Below are 19,090 nucleotides of genomic sequence, written 5' to 3'. Positions count from 1 at the left end.
GTGACCCCAGACACTTTTATGGTACAATACGCATGCACAGTTTTTAATTATATTAATTTAAAATAAATTCAGTATAACTATTTTCAAGGCAATTAGTTCAGCCATTTACTAATCTTTATGGTTAATTCAGGGTCCTTGTATTCTCAAGACCGAATTCTCCAGGCAATGGGCAATATCACATTGGCATTCCATCTTCTTTGTGAACGAGCCAATCCTAACTCTTTCTGGCTGCCATACATCCAAACTCTCCCCAGTGAATATGATACCCCTCTATATTTTGAAGAAGATGAAGTGCAGTATCTTCAGTCAACTCAGGCCATACATGATGTCTTCAGCCAATATAAAAATACAGCTAGACAGTATGCCTATTTCTACAAAGTCATTCAGGTAAGCAGCTTAAATTTAATGTATGGAATATATTGCACTTATGGGCTTTTGAGAGAAAAGGGGTAAAACAATGACATTATATGATTTAAAAAAATTATTGCTGTTAGAAAAACTGAAAATATGAGTCATTACATATAACTTCTCACTTATGTTTGTCTACTGCTGAGATGTCATATTTTAATAGGTTTGTTAAAATGTAACAGAATTTACAGGAAACAAAGTGAAAGTCATTTTAATTAAAGTAGGAGAAACTTAATTCTATAAGTGTCTTTCATTTATATCATATATGCACTGCTCTGTAATAGGTTTTCTTTAGTGTAATATAGGTTTTTTTATTATTTTTTTTAAATACAACTCTGTCCATCCAGTAGCAAAATGGAAATGTGGAGATATGATACAAAAGTTTTTGTATACATTTCTCATCAAATTTTTGATGTAATCCTTTAAATGAGTTTGTCACAAAGTAGCGAAATATTACTTTGGCATACAGGCATAATCAATATTGGGAGTGGATGGGGCTCTGTCATTGCCAAGGAAGCACTTGCTATCCAGTCATCAAAGCTGCTTATGGCATTATTCGCATATAAGGAGCACGTGACACTCCTGGGTTTCCAACAGGAGATTGTAGACAAAGAGCGTCTGTTTGGAAGTAGGAGAGGTTGAAAGACATTGATAAAACTAAGGAATAGTCTGGTCTTTCAAACAGTTTCTATTAACTACTTTCTTTCAGTTAACAAAGGTTAAAAAATTCTGCTCATGGTTTTCTTGTTCAAAGAGGTTAGATAGGTTTACTCCCATCAGAATGTCAACTTGCCAACTGCTGTTAGTGCTTAATGCACTTAGAGACAATTTTTGAAAACGCAGTTCTTTGACAGATAATGGATGGTCATCAAAGGAAACGATACTCCTTTGGAGCTGAGTAGCATCATGGGAGCAGTGTTCTAGCAGAGAATGGTGGGCTTTTGCCTCCTTCCTTATTTTGGGACAAAATTCATAGCAGGGTAGTGAAGTCAACTCTGTGCACTGCCAAACCTCCCCCTACGCTACTCATAGCTGGCAGTCCACAGCTGCACTGCCAGCTATATACTTCTGTCTGGGGGGTAGAGGGGTGTTATGGAAGGGAGCATATAATGCCACTTTAGTCATGCTAAGTAGTATCTTATCTTGCTCAAGTAGTTCTAATGATTTTAAAAGGAATTACTAGCACAGTATGAATATGATTAGTGCTTGGTGGCATGTAGAGTACAGGCACTATGCATGTATCTATACACTGCAGTGAAAGGCTCTGGCAGTGGAGAGGCAGGGAGGAAAAGCTTATGTCAGGGAGTTGCCAAAGCCTTTCCCTGCTGCCTTCCCCTCTGCTGGAGCCTTTACTGTGGTGGAGAAAGCAGGACACTACACTCCTAAAAATAGCAGTGTAGACATGGGAGGCACTGTTTGGGCATATAGAGAGCTGTGTAGGGTGCATACTCTGGGGGTTCAGGCATGTAGGGCACTCTACTCACCTAAGCCACATCTCATGGTCTACACTGCTATTTCACATGTGATAGAATCATAGAATATCAGAGTTGGAAGGGACCTCAAGAGGTCATCTAGTCCAACCCCCTGCTCAAAGCAGGACCAATTCCCAGCTAAATCATCCCAGCCAGGGCATAGCTGGCATGTGCTGTCTGTACTGTACCTGCCGCATTAAGTGCAAGCCTAGCCTAATTCCCTGATCCTGCAAATACCTGTGTGTGCTTAATTTTACTACCATTACTTAGTCACATTGATTTAATTGGATTTACTTTGGGGTTTACTCATAATATTAAAGCTAGGCATGTGCATAAGTGTTTGCCGTGATCAGGGCCTTAGTTATTAAAATAAACCTAAGGCCAGAGCTAAAGCATGGTTTGCTGAGAAAAGTGACTAAACATAATGGACTTGTCTGCACATAATATGTTGCAGAATTTCTTTGCAGTGACTGGCCAATATGCATAAACTGATACTACTGTGATAAGTATGATGTTGTATAAGATTCTATGTAGAATACAATGTTATAATGTAAAGTATTAATAGAACAGTGGGGAGTGTGTGTCTAAGTTGCAAGTGATTGCTTAAATGTTTTGGCAAGGAAAAGAACATCTGAATTTTTTATAATATTTCAGGGAGTTATCTCTTTTGTAGCTGTTTGATAAACGTTAACTGATTGATATGATTAGCTTTGTTTGTTGTGATCTAAGTCAACTTGTGTACAGGGGAGAGGATGTGGAAACTAGTTCAAGTCATTTGAACTTTAGATTAATGTGAATGTCCAGAATTGGCTCTCTAGTTCTGGTAGTCTTGCTGTACCACATTATGGTCCCAGGTACCTGGAACCTTGCTTCTCATTGATGATCATTATGATTGCATGGCACCCAAACTGGAATATTAAATCTGTTCAAGTGTGACCATTACAGAATGTCTAACTTAGTTCATTTTTTATACCCCCCCCCTTTCCCCCCCAAGGAAATCTAGCTGAGATCTTTTATGTGGAACTTCATCTTGCAACAAGCTTGTGTTGCTAAAAATAAAAATCCCTGACTTCTAACTTAGTGATGTGCGCACGCAGCAGCCATGTGTCTGATCAAAAATCAGACAAGCAGCAAACCATCTCTGTTTAGACTTGGCTGTTGTTTTGTTTCAGTATGTATTGAATTTTAAGATCTTTTATATTTCTTCAGTATTTAAAAATTGCCATGAAAATAGTTTTGTAATTAATAAACTGGTTTGTGTTAAGTATTTGCAAACCATGTTGTAAATTGTGCTAGGATAGAAAAATGCCAGAAAAATAATTCTTTGGGAGAAGAAACTGGTGTGACTTTCCAGGCAGAATATCTACACTAAATCAATAACTGGTTTTAGAACAGCATTAATGGGGGAATCGCCTGTGCATGATCACACAGACTTCACTATTCTGCTTAGTAATATATTTGTATTTGTATAAAGATTGGCGCGGTACTACTTTGATTCAGAAGTGTGAATTTACCTAATAATTCCAACTGTAATACCTTGTGGTAGTGATCAGCCGGTTTCTGATTGGTTTGGGATATGTTAATATTTTAGATGGAAGGACTCCGTGGAAGTTGTTTAGATGATTCAGTAGATGGCACCCTTCCCTCTGAGTCAACATTAAATTAATACTCCTCCAACAGGGTGTTTACTAATGGGAGTGGTGTTTTTTTGTTTGTTTGTTTTTGTTTTGTTTTTTTTATTTAGTTGTTAAAACTAAGGTCCTGGGCACTTGTGATCATCACAGATCCCCATGGCCCTTTTTGCAAATACACAGATGTCCTGGCTAGATTCCCTTTACCTGAAACTCCTCTGTGGCATGCTTTTCTTCCTGCTTTAAACTTTTGTATAATGCAGCTGAATTATTAAACAGCTGCTGTTTCATCATAAGGTAGACTGCATTTCAGTGGTTGGTGAAGTGATCCCTTTATGCATATATAATTTATATATTAGTTTGTAGCACTTTGATTTGGTTTCCTTTGGAAAGAAAAGTGATTGATATATAAATATATGGGGCCAGATTAACTGGTATGTTCCAGTTGATTTGTGCCACTCCAATAACACCCAGGCAGCCATAAACCCATTGTAACTGACAAGTTAAGCTGGATTTACAGCCGTTTTGCATCACTGGGGTAATACATAGCAGCCATATCACAATAGTGGATCTGGCCCAGTGTATTTATTAACTGGCATTCATCAATAATGCACTAGTGAGATTTTCAACTTGTTCGGCACATAGGGTTCCCGGAGAATATACTAGTATCAGAGGGGTAGCTGTGTTAGTCTGGATCAGTAAAAAGCAACAGAGAGTCCTGTGGCACCTTTAAGACTAACAGATGTATTGAAGCATAAGCTTTTGTGGGTGAATACACGCTTCGTCAGACGCATATGATGGATTTTGTTCTTTGAAAAAGAGCTCTAGGTTAATTTTAGTCTTTAGTATATGTTAGGACTGTCAAGTGATTAGAAAAATTTATCGCGATTAATCATGTGATTAATCACACTTAATAACAGAATACCATTTATTTAAATATTTTTGGATGTTTTCTAAATTTTCAAATATATTGATTTCAATTACGACACAATACAAAGTGTACAATGCTCACTTTATTTTTGATTGCAAGTACTTGCACTGTAAAAAAAAAAAAAAGAAATCGTATTGTATTAAGTGAACTGAAAAAGTACTGTAGTGCAATCTCTTTATCATGAAAGTTGAACTTACAAATGTAGAATTATGTACAAAAAAACTGCATTCAAAAATAAAACAATGTAAGTCCACTCAGTCCTACTTCTTGTTCAGCCAATCGCTCAGACAAACTAATTTGTTTACGTTTGCAGGAGATACTGCTGTCCACTTCTTGTTTACAATGTCACCTGAAAATGAGAACAGGCGTTCTCATGGCACTGTTGTAGCTGGCACTGCAAGGTATTTACGTGCCAGATACGGTAAAGATTCAGATGTCCCTTCATGCTTCAACCACCATTCCAGGGGACATAGGTTCATGCTGATGATGGGTTCTGCTCGATAACAATCCAAAGCAGTGCGGACCGATGGATGTTCATTTTCATTATGTGAGTCACTTGCCACCAGCTGAAGGTTGATTTTCTGTTTTGGTGATTCGGGTTCTGTAGTTTCCTCATCGGAGTGTTGCTCTTTTAAGACTTTTGAAAGCATGCTCCACACCTCGTCCCTCTCAGATTTTTGAAGGCACTTCAGATTCTTAAACCGTGGGTCAAGTGCTATAGCTATCTTTAGAAATCTCGCATTGGTCCCTTCTTTGCATTTTGTCAAATCTGCAGTGAAAGTGTTTTTAAAATGAACAAAATGCTGGGCCATCATCCGAGACTGCTATAACATGAAATATATGCAAGAATGCAGGTAAAACAGGGTAGGGGACATACAATTCTCCCCCAAGGAGTTCAGTCACAAATTTATTTAACGCATTATTTTTTTTAAATGAGTGTCCTGAGCATGGAAGCATCTCCTCTGGAATAGTGGCAGAAGCATGAAGAGGCATGTGAATGTTTAGCATATCTGGCACCAAAATACTTTGCAATGCCAGCTACAAAAGTGACACGCAAATGCCTGTTCTCACTTTCTGGTGACATTGTAAATAAGAAGAGGGCAGCAGTATCTCCTGTAAATGTAAACAAACTTGTTTGTCTTAGCAATTGGTTGAACAAGAAGTAGAACTGAGTGGACTTGTAGGCTCTGAAGTTTTACATGGTTTTGTTTTTGAGTGCAGTTATGTAACACAAATGTAGATTTTTTTTTTTAAGCTGCACTTTCACAACACAGAGATTGCACTACAGTACTTGTATGAGGTGAACTGAAAAATACTATTTCTTTTTTGTTTATCTTTTACAGTGCAAATATTTGTAATCCAGAATAATATACACTCTGATTTCAATTACAACACAGAATACAATATATATGAAAATGTAGAAATCATCCAAAATATTTAATAAATTTCAGTTGGTATTCTATTGTTTAATAGTGCGATTAAAACTGGAATTAATCACTATTAATTTTTTTAATCATGATTAATTTTTTTAAGTTAATCGCATGAGTTAACTGTGATTAATCGATAGCCCTAGTATATGTAATAGCAAAAATATTCAAATAAACTTTATCTACTGATTCTAAAAAAGAAACACGTACTTGGGCATCAAAGTTGTTTCCAAAGCACAGAACAAGCATGATTTGATCTTCAGTTTTACAAAGGGGGAAAATGAGACCTAGGCCAGGTCTACACTAGAAGCTTTTATATAGTAATGTATAGTAAAATTTGCTTTTGCTGGTATAACTTTTTTCACTTGGGGTAATGGTATAAGCTATACTAGCAAAAGCACATTTTTGTTTGTATAAGCTGCATCTACACTAAGAGGGGTTTTGTTTTGTTTTTTTGCTGCTATAGCTGTATCAGCAAATCCTTTCTAGCAGAGACTTGGCCTAAGTGACTCACCTAAGATCACACAATGAATCATTGCCAGATCTGGGTTTGGAATTTAGGAATTTTTGATTCCCAGGTTTTACTCATTCCATTTGCCATTGATGCATTGGGCTACAATGGCTGTATGCTATCAAATATTAATAGTCATTTTCATTTGCATTGGGGTTTGTGCTAGTTCCCATTATGCAATGGTTTTGATTGGAGATAGACCAGCTCTAAAAAAAAGAAGTAAGAGAATGCAGAGTGGTGGGAAACCCTAAGAGGAAGCAATGGGACCTTGGGGGTAGTGAGTAGAGCTGGGATGAAGATGGGGTGGTGGAAAACTTGGGCTTTCCAGGGGAGCAGGGGTTGCACCCCACAAAGTCCATCCTATCCTGGCCTTACCCCTACCTGTGCTGGGCTCGGTTGTCCAAGCAGTCCTGCAACCTGGCTCCTGATACTGCCATCTCTGTCCACGACCAAAACAAAAAATCCTTTTTCATAAATCAGAAAAACCAATAGCAATGTTGGTATAATTTTACACACATGCACAAATATCACTTTTTGGGAAGAAGTCTAGCATTGAAAGTATGGATCCAAACGGTGAATGATTTTGGAAGTTATAAGCCTGTGGAAATGGAACTGGGAGTAGGGCCAGAAATGAATTAATAATAAAAGTGGTCTTGCTTCCTAACCATAAAGGTTGCTACTCTATGTTGAGTGTAAGTTGCATGCTTTTCAAAGGGGAATACAATATTTAATTTCATGCACCACTTATTTCCTTTAGTACTTCCCATGTTTTTAGTGTAGAAATTTGTATTAAAGCTGGCCAGTGTGACCAGGATTTAGACATTCAGACTAATCTTTTCGAATTTGATACTTGCCCCTAACAATACAAACCAGTCTTCCAACTTCTTCCACATTCTGAATAACTACACCACCACAGAAGGCAGAACTTGTGGCATCTTAAAATAGAAGGTGTTTTGATGATGACTGCAAACATTAGAAGGAAGGATGAGACTATTGAGTGAAGTAAAAAGATTTTAACCCCTTCATTCTGGATTGGTTTTAGCTTGCACAATGTACCTCTTTAGTGACTCTTAGGAATTTAGTGGGTTAATGGAGCAGTCACTTAGATACTTGGTTTACTTCACAAATAAGATTGATAGTCATTAAAACAGATTCGCTTTTCATGTGCATGCAGATTTAAATGTTTGACTGGTGGTTGTCTGCTTTGTTTCACTAGCTTCTCCATAAATGGGGTATTCTCATAAGAGCATATTTCTAAACCCTTCCCAAAATGACTAGTCTTGGATACACATGAAGAACAGGCAGACTTCTGCATTTAACAGCTGTTACAAGCTAAACTGTAGTCTGGTTTGATAAGCAAAAACAGGTGTGAGGCTGAGTAGACAAAAATAAACCCTTGAGCATGTTAGCCAGGACCTATAAACCAAACTGACACCTTTTTAAATGTGTGTAATTTGATAACTAAAAAATAGTTAAGGGGAAAAAATTCTTGCAGATGGACTTGAAAGGTATATTTGGGCCCTGGAATGCTACTTATATAGAGCAGGAAATTTTGAAATCAGAAGCCTAATATCTAAGTAGCTTTTCTTTTAAGAGGTAGTTTGTTCCAAAGAGAACTTTTGTACATAGAGTTTTCTTCTTTCCTGGATATGTGTGCGTGTAACTTCTGTTAACATTTATGGGCATTGTATGTGCACTGAAGGGTGAACAGAGTCCAAATGTTTGTGGTTTAATGTTGGGTTTGTGTTTTTTCTGCACTGAAATGTAGTATAATAAGCACAAGAGGGAGTCGTATAGTTTAGTCATTCACTATGAGATTCTTTGTTATATTTTCTTTATAAATATACTTTGTGGCTTTTTGAAGGAATATTCATTGGATTTCCTGTTTGGTTTTTTTCCTCCCAGCTGCATCTGGCTGCATGTTTGTAGTTAACTACAGAGCAGTTTCTGCATAGATCAGTGCAGGTGGAAATGCTGGAATGCTACTTTAATTCTTCCTCACACCAAAGGGCCAGTGGCAGTAGATTACAGCATTTTCTCCCCAAGAATGATGGAGGCTATTGTTCTTCTATTGGCTGCCCCATTATAAGACAACTATTTAATTTGTAGTTGTAATTAATTTTTAAAATCATGTTAAATGTAAAATAGAAAATTAATATGGTTGTCAAACGGTTAAAAAAATTAATCCTGATTAATTGTACTGTTAATAATAGAATACCAATTGAAATTTATTATAAATATTTGTGGATGTTTTTCTACATTTTCAAATATATTGATTTCAGTTACAACACAGAATACAAAGTGTACAGTGCTCACTTTATATAATTTTTTATTACAAATATTTGCACTGTATAAAAGATAAACAAAATAAATAGTATTTTTCAATTCGCCTCATAAAAGTACTGTAGTGCGATCTTTGTCGTGAAAGTGCAACTTAAAAATGTAGATTTTTTTTTTGCTACATAACTGTACTAAAAACAAAACAACATAAAACTTTAGAGTCTACAAGTTCATTCAGTCCTACTTCTTGTTCAACCACTTGCTAAGACAAACAAGTTTGTTTACATTTACGGAAGATAATGCTGCCTGCTTCTTATTTACAATGTCACCTGAAAGTGAGAACTGGTGTTCATGTGGCACTTTTGTAGCCAGTTTTGGAAGGTATTTACGTGCCAGATATGCTAAACATTCGTATGCCCCTTCGTGCTTTGGCCACCATTCCAGAGGACGTGTTTCCATGCTAATGACTTTCTTTAAAAAAATTTGCTCTGTGTTTTACCAGCATTCTGCCATATATTTCATGTTACAGCAGTCTCGGATGATGACCCAGCACATTTTGTGGTATTTAAGAACACTTTCACTGCAGATTTGACAAAATGCATAGAAGGTACCAATGTGAGCTTTCTAAAGATAGCTGCAGCACTCGACCCCAGGTTTAAGAATCTCAAGTGCCTTCCAAAATCTGAGAGGGACGAGATATGGAACATGCTGTCAGAAGTCTTGAAAGAGCAACACTACGATGCAGAAACTACAGAAGCCAAACCACCAAAAAAGAGACTCAACCTTCGGCTGGTGGCATCTGACTCAGATGACGAAAATGAACATGTGTCAGTCCGCATTGGATTGTTATCGAGCAGAACCCGTCATCAGCATGGACGCATGTCCTCTGGAATGGTGGCCAAAGCACGAAGGGGCATACGAATGTTTAGCATATCTGGCACGTAAATACCTTCCAAAACTGGCTACAAAAGTGCCACATGAACACCAGTTCTCACTTTCAGGTGACATTGTAAATAAGAAGCTGGCAGCATTATCTTCCGTAAATGTAAACAAACTTGTTTGTCTTAGCAAGTGGTTGAACAAGAAGTAGGACTGAATGAACTTGTAGACTCTAAAGTTTTATGTTGTTTTGTTTTTGAGTACAGTTATGTAGCAAAAAAATCTACATTTGTAAGTTGCACTTTCACGATAGAGATTGCACTACAATACTTTTATGAGGCGAATTGAAAAATACTATTTATTTTCTTTTTTACAGTGCAAATATTTGTAATAAAAAATAATATAAAGTGAGCACTGTACACTTCGTATTCTGTGTTGTAATTGAAATCAATATATTTGAAATGTAGGAAAATATCCACAAATATTTATAATAAATTTCAATTGGTATTCTATTATTGTTTTACAGTGCGATTAAAACTGTGATTGATCATGATTAATTTTTTGGAGTTAATCACATGAGTTAATTGCGATTGACAGCCCTAAAAATTAACATTTGTTAAATTATAGAAACTGCGGTGCAATAAAAGATTCTAGTTGCTGCATCTGAATAAAGAGAGAATCTGTACAATTTTTTGTACTTCAAGAAACAATGAAAGGGAGCTGCCTTCACTAGAAAATATTAATGTCCTTTGAAACCTTCTCTTTAGAAGGTGAGGTTCCCAACCCCTTTTCTGGCTGAGAATGCAGATGAACATCTTATTTCTACAGCCAGCAGATATTGTTGCTTTTTTTTTTGGTCACTGTGTGGCACTTAGTAGGAGCAGCTGGCTCTTTCCCTAGATGTTGCCTCTGCCTGATGTGGGACTGAGAGCCTCACTGGAGATTGGGAGATCATTGTGTACTTAAGTGTACATTTCCACATAAACCTTTTGACTTCATTGTGCAGATTTAATATTTTTCTTGATGGAATGCTCAAAGGATGTATTTCTCAAGCACTGCAAAATTGTTCAGGGGACTTATCTTTGTTAAAATTAATTTAACTAAATTGCAAAATGGATTATCTTCTACGTTCAGACTTGGTGATATTCAGAGGCTGGTATGTGTTGCAAAGGAAAGCAAAGTTTAATTCCTTGTACAGACGTTTGGATGAGAGTTGGAGAGAAAAGAAAGGCGAGTTCTTAGTTTAAAAAAGAAAAAGAAAATGAATATTTAATCTGTAGCACAAGGTAGAAACCAGGGATATCTTAAAATAAGTGTAACACATGTAGTACATAATGCTGTCAGAAATTTTTTCTGTTGTTGAAAAATAGGAAAAGTTCCCTTTTGGCTATCCACTATAGCATTTTGGTTGTGGTTGTGATCCATTGAATTAACAGTGGACCCTCATGACATACCTGCTACATGGGGCTTCAGTGAGGCACTCTATTGAACAAGAGTGAAGTTAAACCAGACCACCTTAGAGGAACTTAGAAGTAAAAATGAAGATCACTTTGTGAGGAAGTTTTCACTGCAGTTGCCTTTTCGGTACCTGTTATGTGAATATAGACCACTTTAAACTCCAGATCTAGCTGAATTTTCATAAGCACTAAACTTACAAATACTTTAATTGATTTTTCTGAAGGTGTAGAAACTTCTTGGTAGCAGTTGTTTCAGCTGCTGGGCCGTAGCCTTCTGTTTGGGAAAGATTGGCTGATCATTCTGAGCTTTGAACTGCACATTTTGGAACACTATATGTCCATAAAGAGAGTAATGCGTGATGAGACAGTTTCAGGTTTTCATTAATTTTTCTCTTAATCACTGTTCTCTTCCATAAGAGTTCAGTAGGAGGAAAGGAGCCTGCATTTTTTATTGCTTTATTCTGCTAAAGAGAGGACTGACTTGTGGATGTCAAACATTTTTTTCTCTCTTCTATGGATGCTTGTGTTAATGGACAACTTTGTTGACTGTACCTGGACAGTGAACAAAATATCTGACCAATGGGAAATTTATTTTTACTTTGCTGTTCTTTCCCTAGATGATGATGTTGCTGTCTGCATAATGGAGATTGTTAGCTGTTAAATATTTTCATTTAGTATTTCAGTTCTTTCAGATGATTGATCCTGCTTGTACTAGAAAGTTGAGTTTATTACCTAAAAGTATATCCTTATGTGTTTTATATATAATGCAAGTTGATAAGAACTATAGTTGGGGCAGGGGGATGGTCAGTGTCAGGCAGAAGATGGGCTGGTGGTATAGTATGCAATTGGATGGTGTAAATTCAGCATGTTTGGGGTTGGATTCATCTTAGTTTGTGCTTTAGAGCAGAGAGTAAACCAGGTCAGGTATTCCAATTTGTTTGAATATATATAATATAGAAATGTTACATCATGTTAGAGAAGAAGTTGTGGAGGCTGAAATCCTAATACAGCATTAGCAGTACAAGCTACCGCATACTTTTTTTTACAGGTGTGTTTCAGTCTTGTTATGGAAGATCCACGTCTTGGCAGTGAGACAATAGTTCACTCATCAAGGAATAAATGAGCATGCACTCACTCGTTGGGCTAATAACAAGGGTACTAGTTACAATGGTGCCTTTGTGTGTCTTGTCGGTAGAGAACTATACTAAGCCCACCAAGACCATTTAACATAATATACTAAACAGCAGTGGTGGTTTCTGACACTGCTGGCTTGGGAATAGCAATCTAAAAATGAAAAGCTTTACCCAGATCTCTTACAGCAAAATGTAAAATCTGTGTTTTGGAACTGTAGAGTTATATATATCCTATGGAAATTCTGCTGTTGGCTTTTTGCTGGCCACTCGGCGACATTAGTAAAGTTCCAACAGCAGAATTTACAATAAAGATTTCATTACTATGTTTTTTTTAAGGTGGTCTGGGTAACTACCCAGATTTGGAGTAACTTTCTGATATTCAAATTGTTCTGAATGTTGTCTGAATATTCACACTCTCTTAATGGAATCAATTTAATGTGATGGTATACTTATCTCCTTGCCAGGCATCACTCCAGTCAAGCTTGGGAAAGAATGTCTTTTTCCACAGGTTATCTAAAGTGGAGTCCCTTAAATGATGAACTCCCTTTTAAAGTGCGGTGACATCCCTTCCTGTCAGTTGATCGTAGAAAGGTATTGTTGGCTTCACCTGTTAAGGAAGGTGTTTATATTTTTCTAGACCAGCGATTCTCAAACTTCATTGCACCATAACTCCCTTCTGACAACAAAAATTACTACACGACCCCAGGAAGGGGGACTGAAGCCCGAGCTCTGCTGCCCCAGGCAAAGGGGCCAAAGCTGAAGCCTGAACCCCACCGTCCTGGGTGGGTGCCATAGCCAAAGCCCAAGAGCTTCAGCTCTGGGAGGGGGAAATTGTAGCCTGAACCCCACCACCTAAGGCTGAAGCCCTTGGCTTCAGCCCCAGGCAGTGGGACTTGGGCTTTGGTCCCAGGCCACAGCAAGTCTAATGCCAGTCCTGGTGACTCCATTAAAACAGGGTCGTGACCCACTTTGGGGTCAGGACTCACAGTTTGAGGACTGCTGTTCTAACTGAGGTGGGCAAACTACAGCCTGCGGGCCACATGCGGCCCGCGGGACCCTCCTGCCTAGCCCCTGAGCTCCTGGCCCGGGAGGCTAGCCCCCAGCCCCTCCCCTGCTGTTCCTCCTCCCCCGCAGCCTCAGCTTGCCCCACCAGCACAATGCTCTGGGCGGTGGGCTGTGAGATCTTGGGGCAGCGCAGATGCAGAACCCGGCCTGACCCGGTGCTCTGTGCTGCATGGTGGTGTTGGCTGGCTCCGGCTGGGCGGTGCGGCTGTAGCACCGCCAGCCACCGGTGCTCCAGGCAGCACAGTAAGGGGGCAGGGAGCGAGGGGGGGGGGGTTGAAGAGAGGACAGGGGAGTGGGGGGGGGGAGAGAGTGGTCAGGGGGCGGGGCTGTGGATAGGGGTTGGGGTGGTCAGAGGGCAGGGAACGGGACTGGGGTTGAATGGAGGCAGGGGTCCGGGGAGGCAGTCAGGAAGGAGGGGGGGTTGGATGGAGCGGCGGGGGGGCAGTCAGGTCGAAGGGGTGGTTGGATGGGGCAGGGTCCTGGGGGGGCAGTCAGGAATGAGTGGAGGGGTTGGATGGGGGGCGGGGGGCAATCAGGTGGGGATTCTGGGGGTGGTCAGGAAACAGGGAGCAGGGCGGGTGGATGGGGCAGGGGTCCTGGAGGGACCATCAGGGAAAGGGGGTGTTGGATGGGGCAGGAATCCCGGGGGGGGGGTAGTGGCCATCAGGGGACAAGAAGTGGGGAGGGGGCGGCGGCCAGGCCAGGCCATACCTGGCTATGTGGGGCGGCACAGCCTCCCCTAACCGGCCCTCTATACAATTTCTGAAACCTGATTCAGCCCTCAGGCCAAAAAGTTTGCCCGCCCCTGTTCTAGACAGTATAAAAAATGAGAAGAAATATGGGTAGGAAAAGGATTTGCTATGGTAACAATCTTTTGATCCTACAATAAAAATTAAAAGTGACAACTTTAAAAGTAAGTTTCACTTGGAACTGCAGTACTTGCCAACTGAAACCCAGTATCCAGTTTGGGTTACAGAACAGTTGGGTGAGGAAGGCATGTTGTCTTTTGGATTTGCACATCTGGATGCTGTCCTTCTTCCTCTCTTTTGGCATACATGCTGTCAACGGTGTGTGGGAAGAAGGTGAAGGAATCAGGTCTGGGTACCCTGTCCTTTTCAGTATTTCTGCATGTGATAGGGGTTGAACTGTCTAAGGGAAAAAAGGCATTTACAAGGGAGCTCACTGACGGTACAAGTACACTCTCACTGTCTCTAGATCAGGAGTTTTCAATGTGAGATTTGCAAGCGGGTGTCAAGGAGTCACAGTTGCCCTTCCCTTTGCATATTATAGGTGGGAACTCCTTCCCATATATCATGAAAGGGGGACTATGGAAAAGGTAGAGAATTATTAGTCTGTGTGATGACTGGGGGAGTAAAAGACTGCAGCCACTACCAACCAAGTGTGTATATCCAGCTATTCCTTCCCAAGTGTTCTGGATTGACTGCCCTCTGGACCCTAGAACAGGTAACTTGTGTCATGATTTTGTGTGTTTGGGGGCTAGGATGGCACTGCTATCTCAATTGGCTATGTGCAGTTTTTTGCAAGTGAGAAAAGGAATGGAAAATGCAATTAACTCTACTATTTCAGGAAGTGTCATTCTACACCACCCTCACCACATGAATCCTGCTGTAATGTCGGAATGATACGGAACATCCTATCAATATTTATGATATGCAATAAACAAAAATCACTGACACAAACTTACAGTACATTCAGGTGCCTCATCAAGTCAGTAGGTGAATTATATAGCTTTAATTAATTACTGTCCTATGGCGCCTTTTTAAAGTTTAGAGTTCCATTCTGCTCTGATGTTAAAAAATATTACAAACCAGGATGTTCTTTCTCACTTTAGAAAATCTAGCACCTACTTTTAGAATAGACACACTCCTAGCGGTTAATAAAACAAGGTAAGTAAATGTTCTGACATGTATCTCTGTAGAAGTAAACTGTTAACTACAATAAGATGTCTTCTACTTTGTAATTTCTTCCTATCCACCATTCTGCACTGATGGGTTACCTCATTAGGTTAGGCAGCACATATTCAATAGAAGATGAAGAATTCTTGGTTCTCTCTAGATCGCTTGGATCCTCCTTTCTGAATTCTTTATTTAGTTTAGCTTAAGGGCAATTGCAGCCTCAGTAGTTCTGTACAGAGAAGTGTTTCTCTTTAAGCCTCCTGCTTCAAAGGATTTCCACAGCTGGGAAGGGGACAGTACCCAGCAATTACTGAAAGAACTTTCTACTTCTGGCCTGGAGTGTGTGTGTTTTCATACACCTACACCTTGGCCTGAAACCATCGTGTAGTATCCAACTTGGATCTTAATGAAATTTCCCCATGTTAATGAATGCATTGGAAAGGGAAGACTTCACTGAGGATGGGGAGGAAAAAAAAATTTGCTTGGTCAAAAGAAAAACCCTTGAGCTTAATGTTCAAAGGAATGAAAGCTAACAAGGTGGAAGCTTAAACTGGGTTTGGCTTTGAGTACCTCAAGTAACCTTACCTTTTTTTTTTTTTTAATTTTTTTTTTTTTTTTGCTTTGGATGCCACAGTATAATCCACACTGAATGGGATTCTTTCCAGAGATGATATGCAGAAGTAAAGCCTGACACAACTTCAGTGACACAGAATAGTTTCCTTATGATATTGACACCTGATTTAGTGATATTGATGCAGAAATTGTCCAATATTTTTCCTTTGGGATGTGTGTGCTTGAAACTATATTCTTCCGAGAGGGACAGGAAGAAGGTTCCCCAGGACTCCTTCCAATGCCTCTTTGTCAACAAGAATAGGAAGCAAAGTTGTACTGGAACCTCTGTCGTAATTTAATCTGAATGGAAGTGTAAGTATGATGTTTGAGCCAGATCACAGAGGTGTGTGAACTCAGTTCTTGGGTCCTGATTCAGCAAAGCATTGAGCACATGCTTAAGTACTTTTTAGAATTGGGGACTTGATGGCGACTGTTGCTTTCATCCAGGTGGTAAAGTCCTGTTAGTAACGTAGACGAGAAATTCTTCAAGGAAGAGCTTCTAAAACTGAGGCTAACCTAACTAGGTCAGTGGGAAAGGTCCTGGTGTTCTAGCAGTTTGTGTTTTGCTTGACTGTCTACCTCTGCAGAGGCAGCTGTTGAGATTTAGTGATCCTATGAACTCTTTGAGAATCAAGGGGTGGAAAGATCTTAGTTATCTATGCATTTCTGCCAAGAGGAAATTTAACAAACAAAACACATCTTTCTCTCGGGTGAGCAGCTGGGGGTGTCCCATTTTCTCTTTGGGAAATATGGTCACCCTGCAACTCCCAGCCACCGTGGGCAGAGCGGGCCCGTTCCCCGCCCCCAAGCTTCCAGCTGCCGCAGGCAGAGGGGGAACCCCACAGCTCTCAGCCACCACAGTGGCGGAGGAAACCATGGAGCCACAGCAGGGAAAGTCACAGACAGGTCACGGCTTCTGTAAATTTTTGTTTATTGCCCGTGACCTGTCAGTGATTTTTACTAAAAATAACCATGACAAAATCTTAACCTTAAATATAGTATCTTGGGGAAGAGTAAGAGGAAAGGGAAATGGTTCCTCATCAATGTATTAGAATTTTTTGAAGGTGTCAAACAAGCATGTGGACAAGAGTGATCCAGTGGTTATTGTGTAGTTGGACTTTCAGAAAGCTTTGTCAAAAGTCCCTCACCAAGGGCTCGTAAGCAAAGTAAGCAGTCCTGGGATCAGAGGGAAGGTCCTCTCATGGATCAGTAACTGATTAAAAGATAGGATACAAAGAATAAGGATAAAAGCTCAGTTTTCACAGAGGAGAGGTAAATAGCGGAGATCCCCCAAGGATTTGTATTGGGACCAGTGCTGTTGAACATATTCATAAAAGATCTGGAAAAAGGGGTGAACAGCGAGGTGGCAAAGTTTGCAGGTGACACAGAATTACTCAATATAGTTAAGTCCAAAGCTGACTTTGAAGAGTTACAAAGGACTCTCACTAAACTGGGTGACTGGGCAACAAAATGGCAGATGAAATTCAGTGTTGATAAATGCAAACTAATGCACATTGGAAAACACAATCCCAACTATACATACACAATAATGGGGTCTAAATTAGCTGTTACTGATCAAGAAAGAGCTCTTGGCGTGATTGTGGATAATTCTGTGAAAACATCTGCTCAGTGTGCAGTGGCAGTCCAAAAAGCTAACAGAATCATAGAACTGGAAAGGACCTTGAGAGGTCATCTAGTCCAGTCCCCTACACTCAAGGCAGGACTAAGTATTATAGACCATCCTTGACAGGTGTTTGTCCAACCTGCTCTTAAAAATCCCCAATGATGGAGATTCCTCCACCTCCCTAGGCAATTTATTCCAGTGCTTAACCACTTCCTTAACCACTGACAGGAAGATTTGCCTAATGTCCAACTTAAACCGCCCTTGCTGCAATTTAAGCCCATTGCTTCTTGTCCTATCCTCAGAGGTTAAGAACAACAATTTTTCTCCCTCCTCCTTGTAACAGCCTTTTATGTACTTGAAAACTGTTATCATGTCCCCCCCTTCAGTCTTCTCTTCTCCAGACTATACAAACCCAATTTTTTTCAATCTTCCCTCATAGGTCATGTTTTCTAGACCTTGAATCATTTTTGTTGCTCTTCTCTGGACTTTCTCCAATTTGTCCACATCTTTCCTGAAATGTGGAGCCCGGAACTGGACACAATACTCCAGTTGAGGCCTAATCAGTGCGGAGTACAGGGGAAGAATTACTTCTCGTGTCTTGCTTACAATACTCCTGCTAATACATCCCAGAATGATGTTTGCTTTTTTTGCAACAGCGTCACACTGTTGACTCATATTTAGCTTGTGATCCACTGATTTCTTTCTGCAGTACTTCTTCCTATGCAGTCATTTCCCATTTTGTATGTGTGCAACTGATTGTTCGTTTGTAAGTGGAATACTTTGCATTTGTCCTTATTGCATTTCATCCTATTTACTTCAGACCATTTCTGCAGTTTTTCCAGATCATTTTGAATTTTAATCCTATCCTCCAAAGCACTTGCAACCCCTCCCAGCTTGGTATCATCTGCAAACTTTGTAAGTGTACTCTCTATGCCATTATTTAAATCATTGATGAAGATATTGAAAGAACCAACCCAGAACTGATCCCTGTGGGACCCCACTTGTTACGCCCTTCCAGCATGACTGTGAACCACTGATGATTATTCTCGGGGAATGATTTTCCAACCAGTTATTTACCCACCTTATAGTAGCTCCATCTAGGTTGTATTTCCCTAGTTTGTTTATGAGAAGGACATGCGAGACCGTATCAAAAGCCTTATTAAAGTCAAGATATACCACATCTGTTGCTTCCCCCATCCACAAGGCTTGTTACCCTGTCAAAGAAAGCTATTGGGTTGGTTTGACGTGATTTGTTCTTGATAAATCCATGCTGACTGTTATTTATCACCTTATTATGTTCTAGGTGTTTGCAAATTGATTGCTTAATTATTTGCTCCATTATCTTTACGGGTACAGAAGTTAAGCTGGTTTGTAAAATAAATAGGAACCATTAGGATAGGGATAGATAATAAAACAGAAAATATAATCGTGTCGCTTTATAAATCCATGGTATGCCCATACCTTGAATACTGCATACAGTTTTGGTCAACCCATCTCAAAAAAGAATTGGAAAGGTACAGAGGTGGGCAACAAAAATTATTAGGGCTTCGGAACAACTTCCAAAGAAGGAGAGATTAAAAAGATTGGAACTGTTCATCTTTGAAAAGTGTTGACTAGGGATTGGGGTGTACGTGTTATGATTAGACAGCTATAAAATCATGAATGATGTAGAGAAAACAAACGGGGACATGTTATGTATCCCTTCAAGTAACACAAGAACTAGGAGTCACCCAATGAAATTAAT

The 19,090-nt window shown here is 39.7% G+C and overlaps 1 protein-coding gene across 2 annotated transcripts in view; it reads left to right on the top strand.

The window, feature by feature from the left end:
• The window catches only part of SETD3 (SET domain containing 3, actin N3(tau)-histidine methyltransferase), a 67,537-nt gene that overhangs the window by 27,145 nt on the left and 21,302 nt on the right, over nucleotides 1–19,090 (top strand). For both annotated transcript variants that reach the window (XM_065595661.1, XM_005305843.5), the window contains exon 6: nucleotides 131–387. In XM_065595661.1, the coding sequence (XP_065451733.1) occupies nucleotides 131–387 (257 nt within the window). The remainder of the gene's footprint in view (nucleotides 1–130; nucleotides 388–19,090) is intronic.

The sequence above is a fragment of the Chrysemys picta genome, chromosome 4, assembly GCF_011386835.1.
Source record: "Chrysemys picta bellii isolate R12L10 chromosome 4, ASM1138683v2, whole genome shotgun sequence".
Lineage (NCBI taxonomy): Eukaryota > Metazoa > Chordata > Testudines > Emydidae > Chrysemys > Chrysemys picta.
Note: the sequence above shows the minus strand (reverse complement) of the source record. Positions and strands in the feature narration are given on the sequence as shown.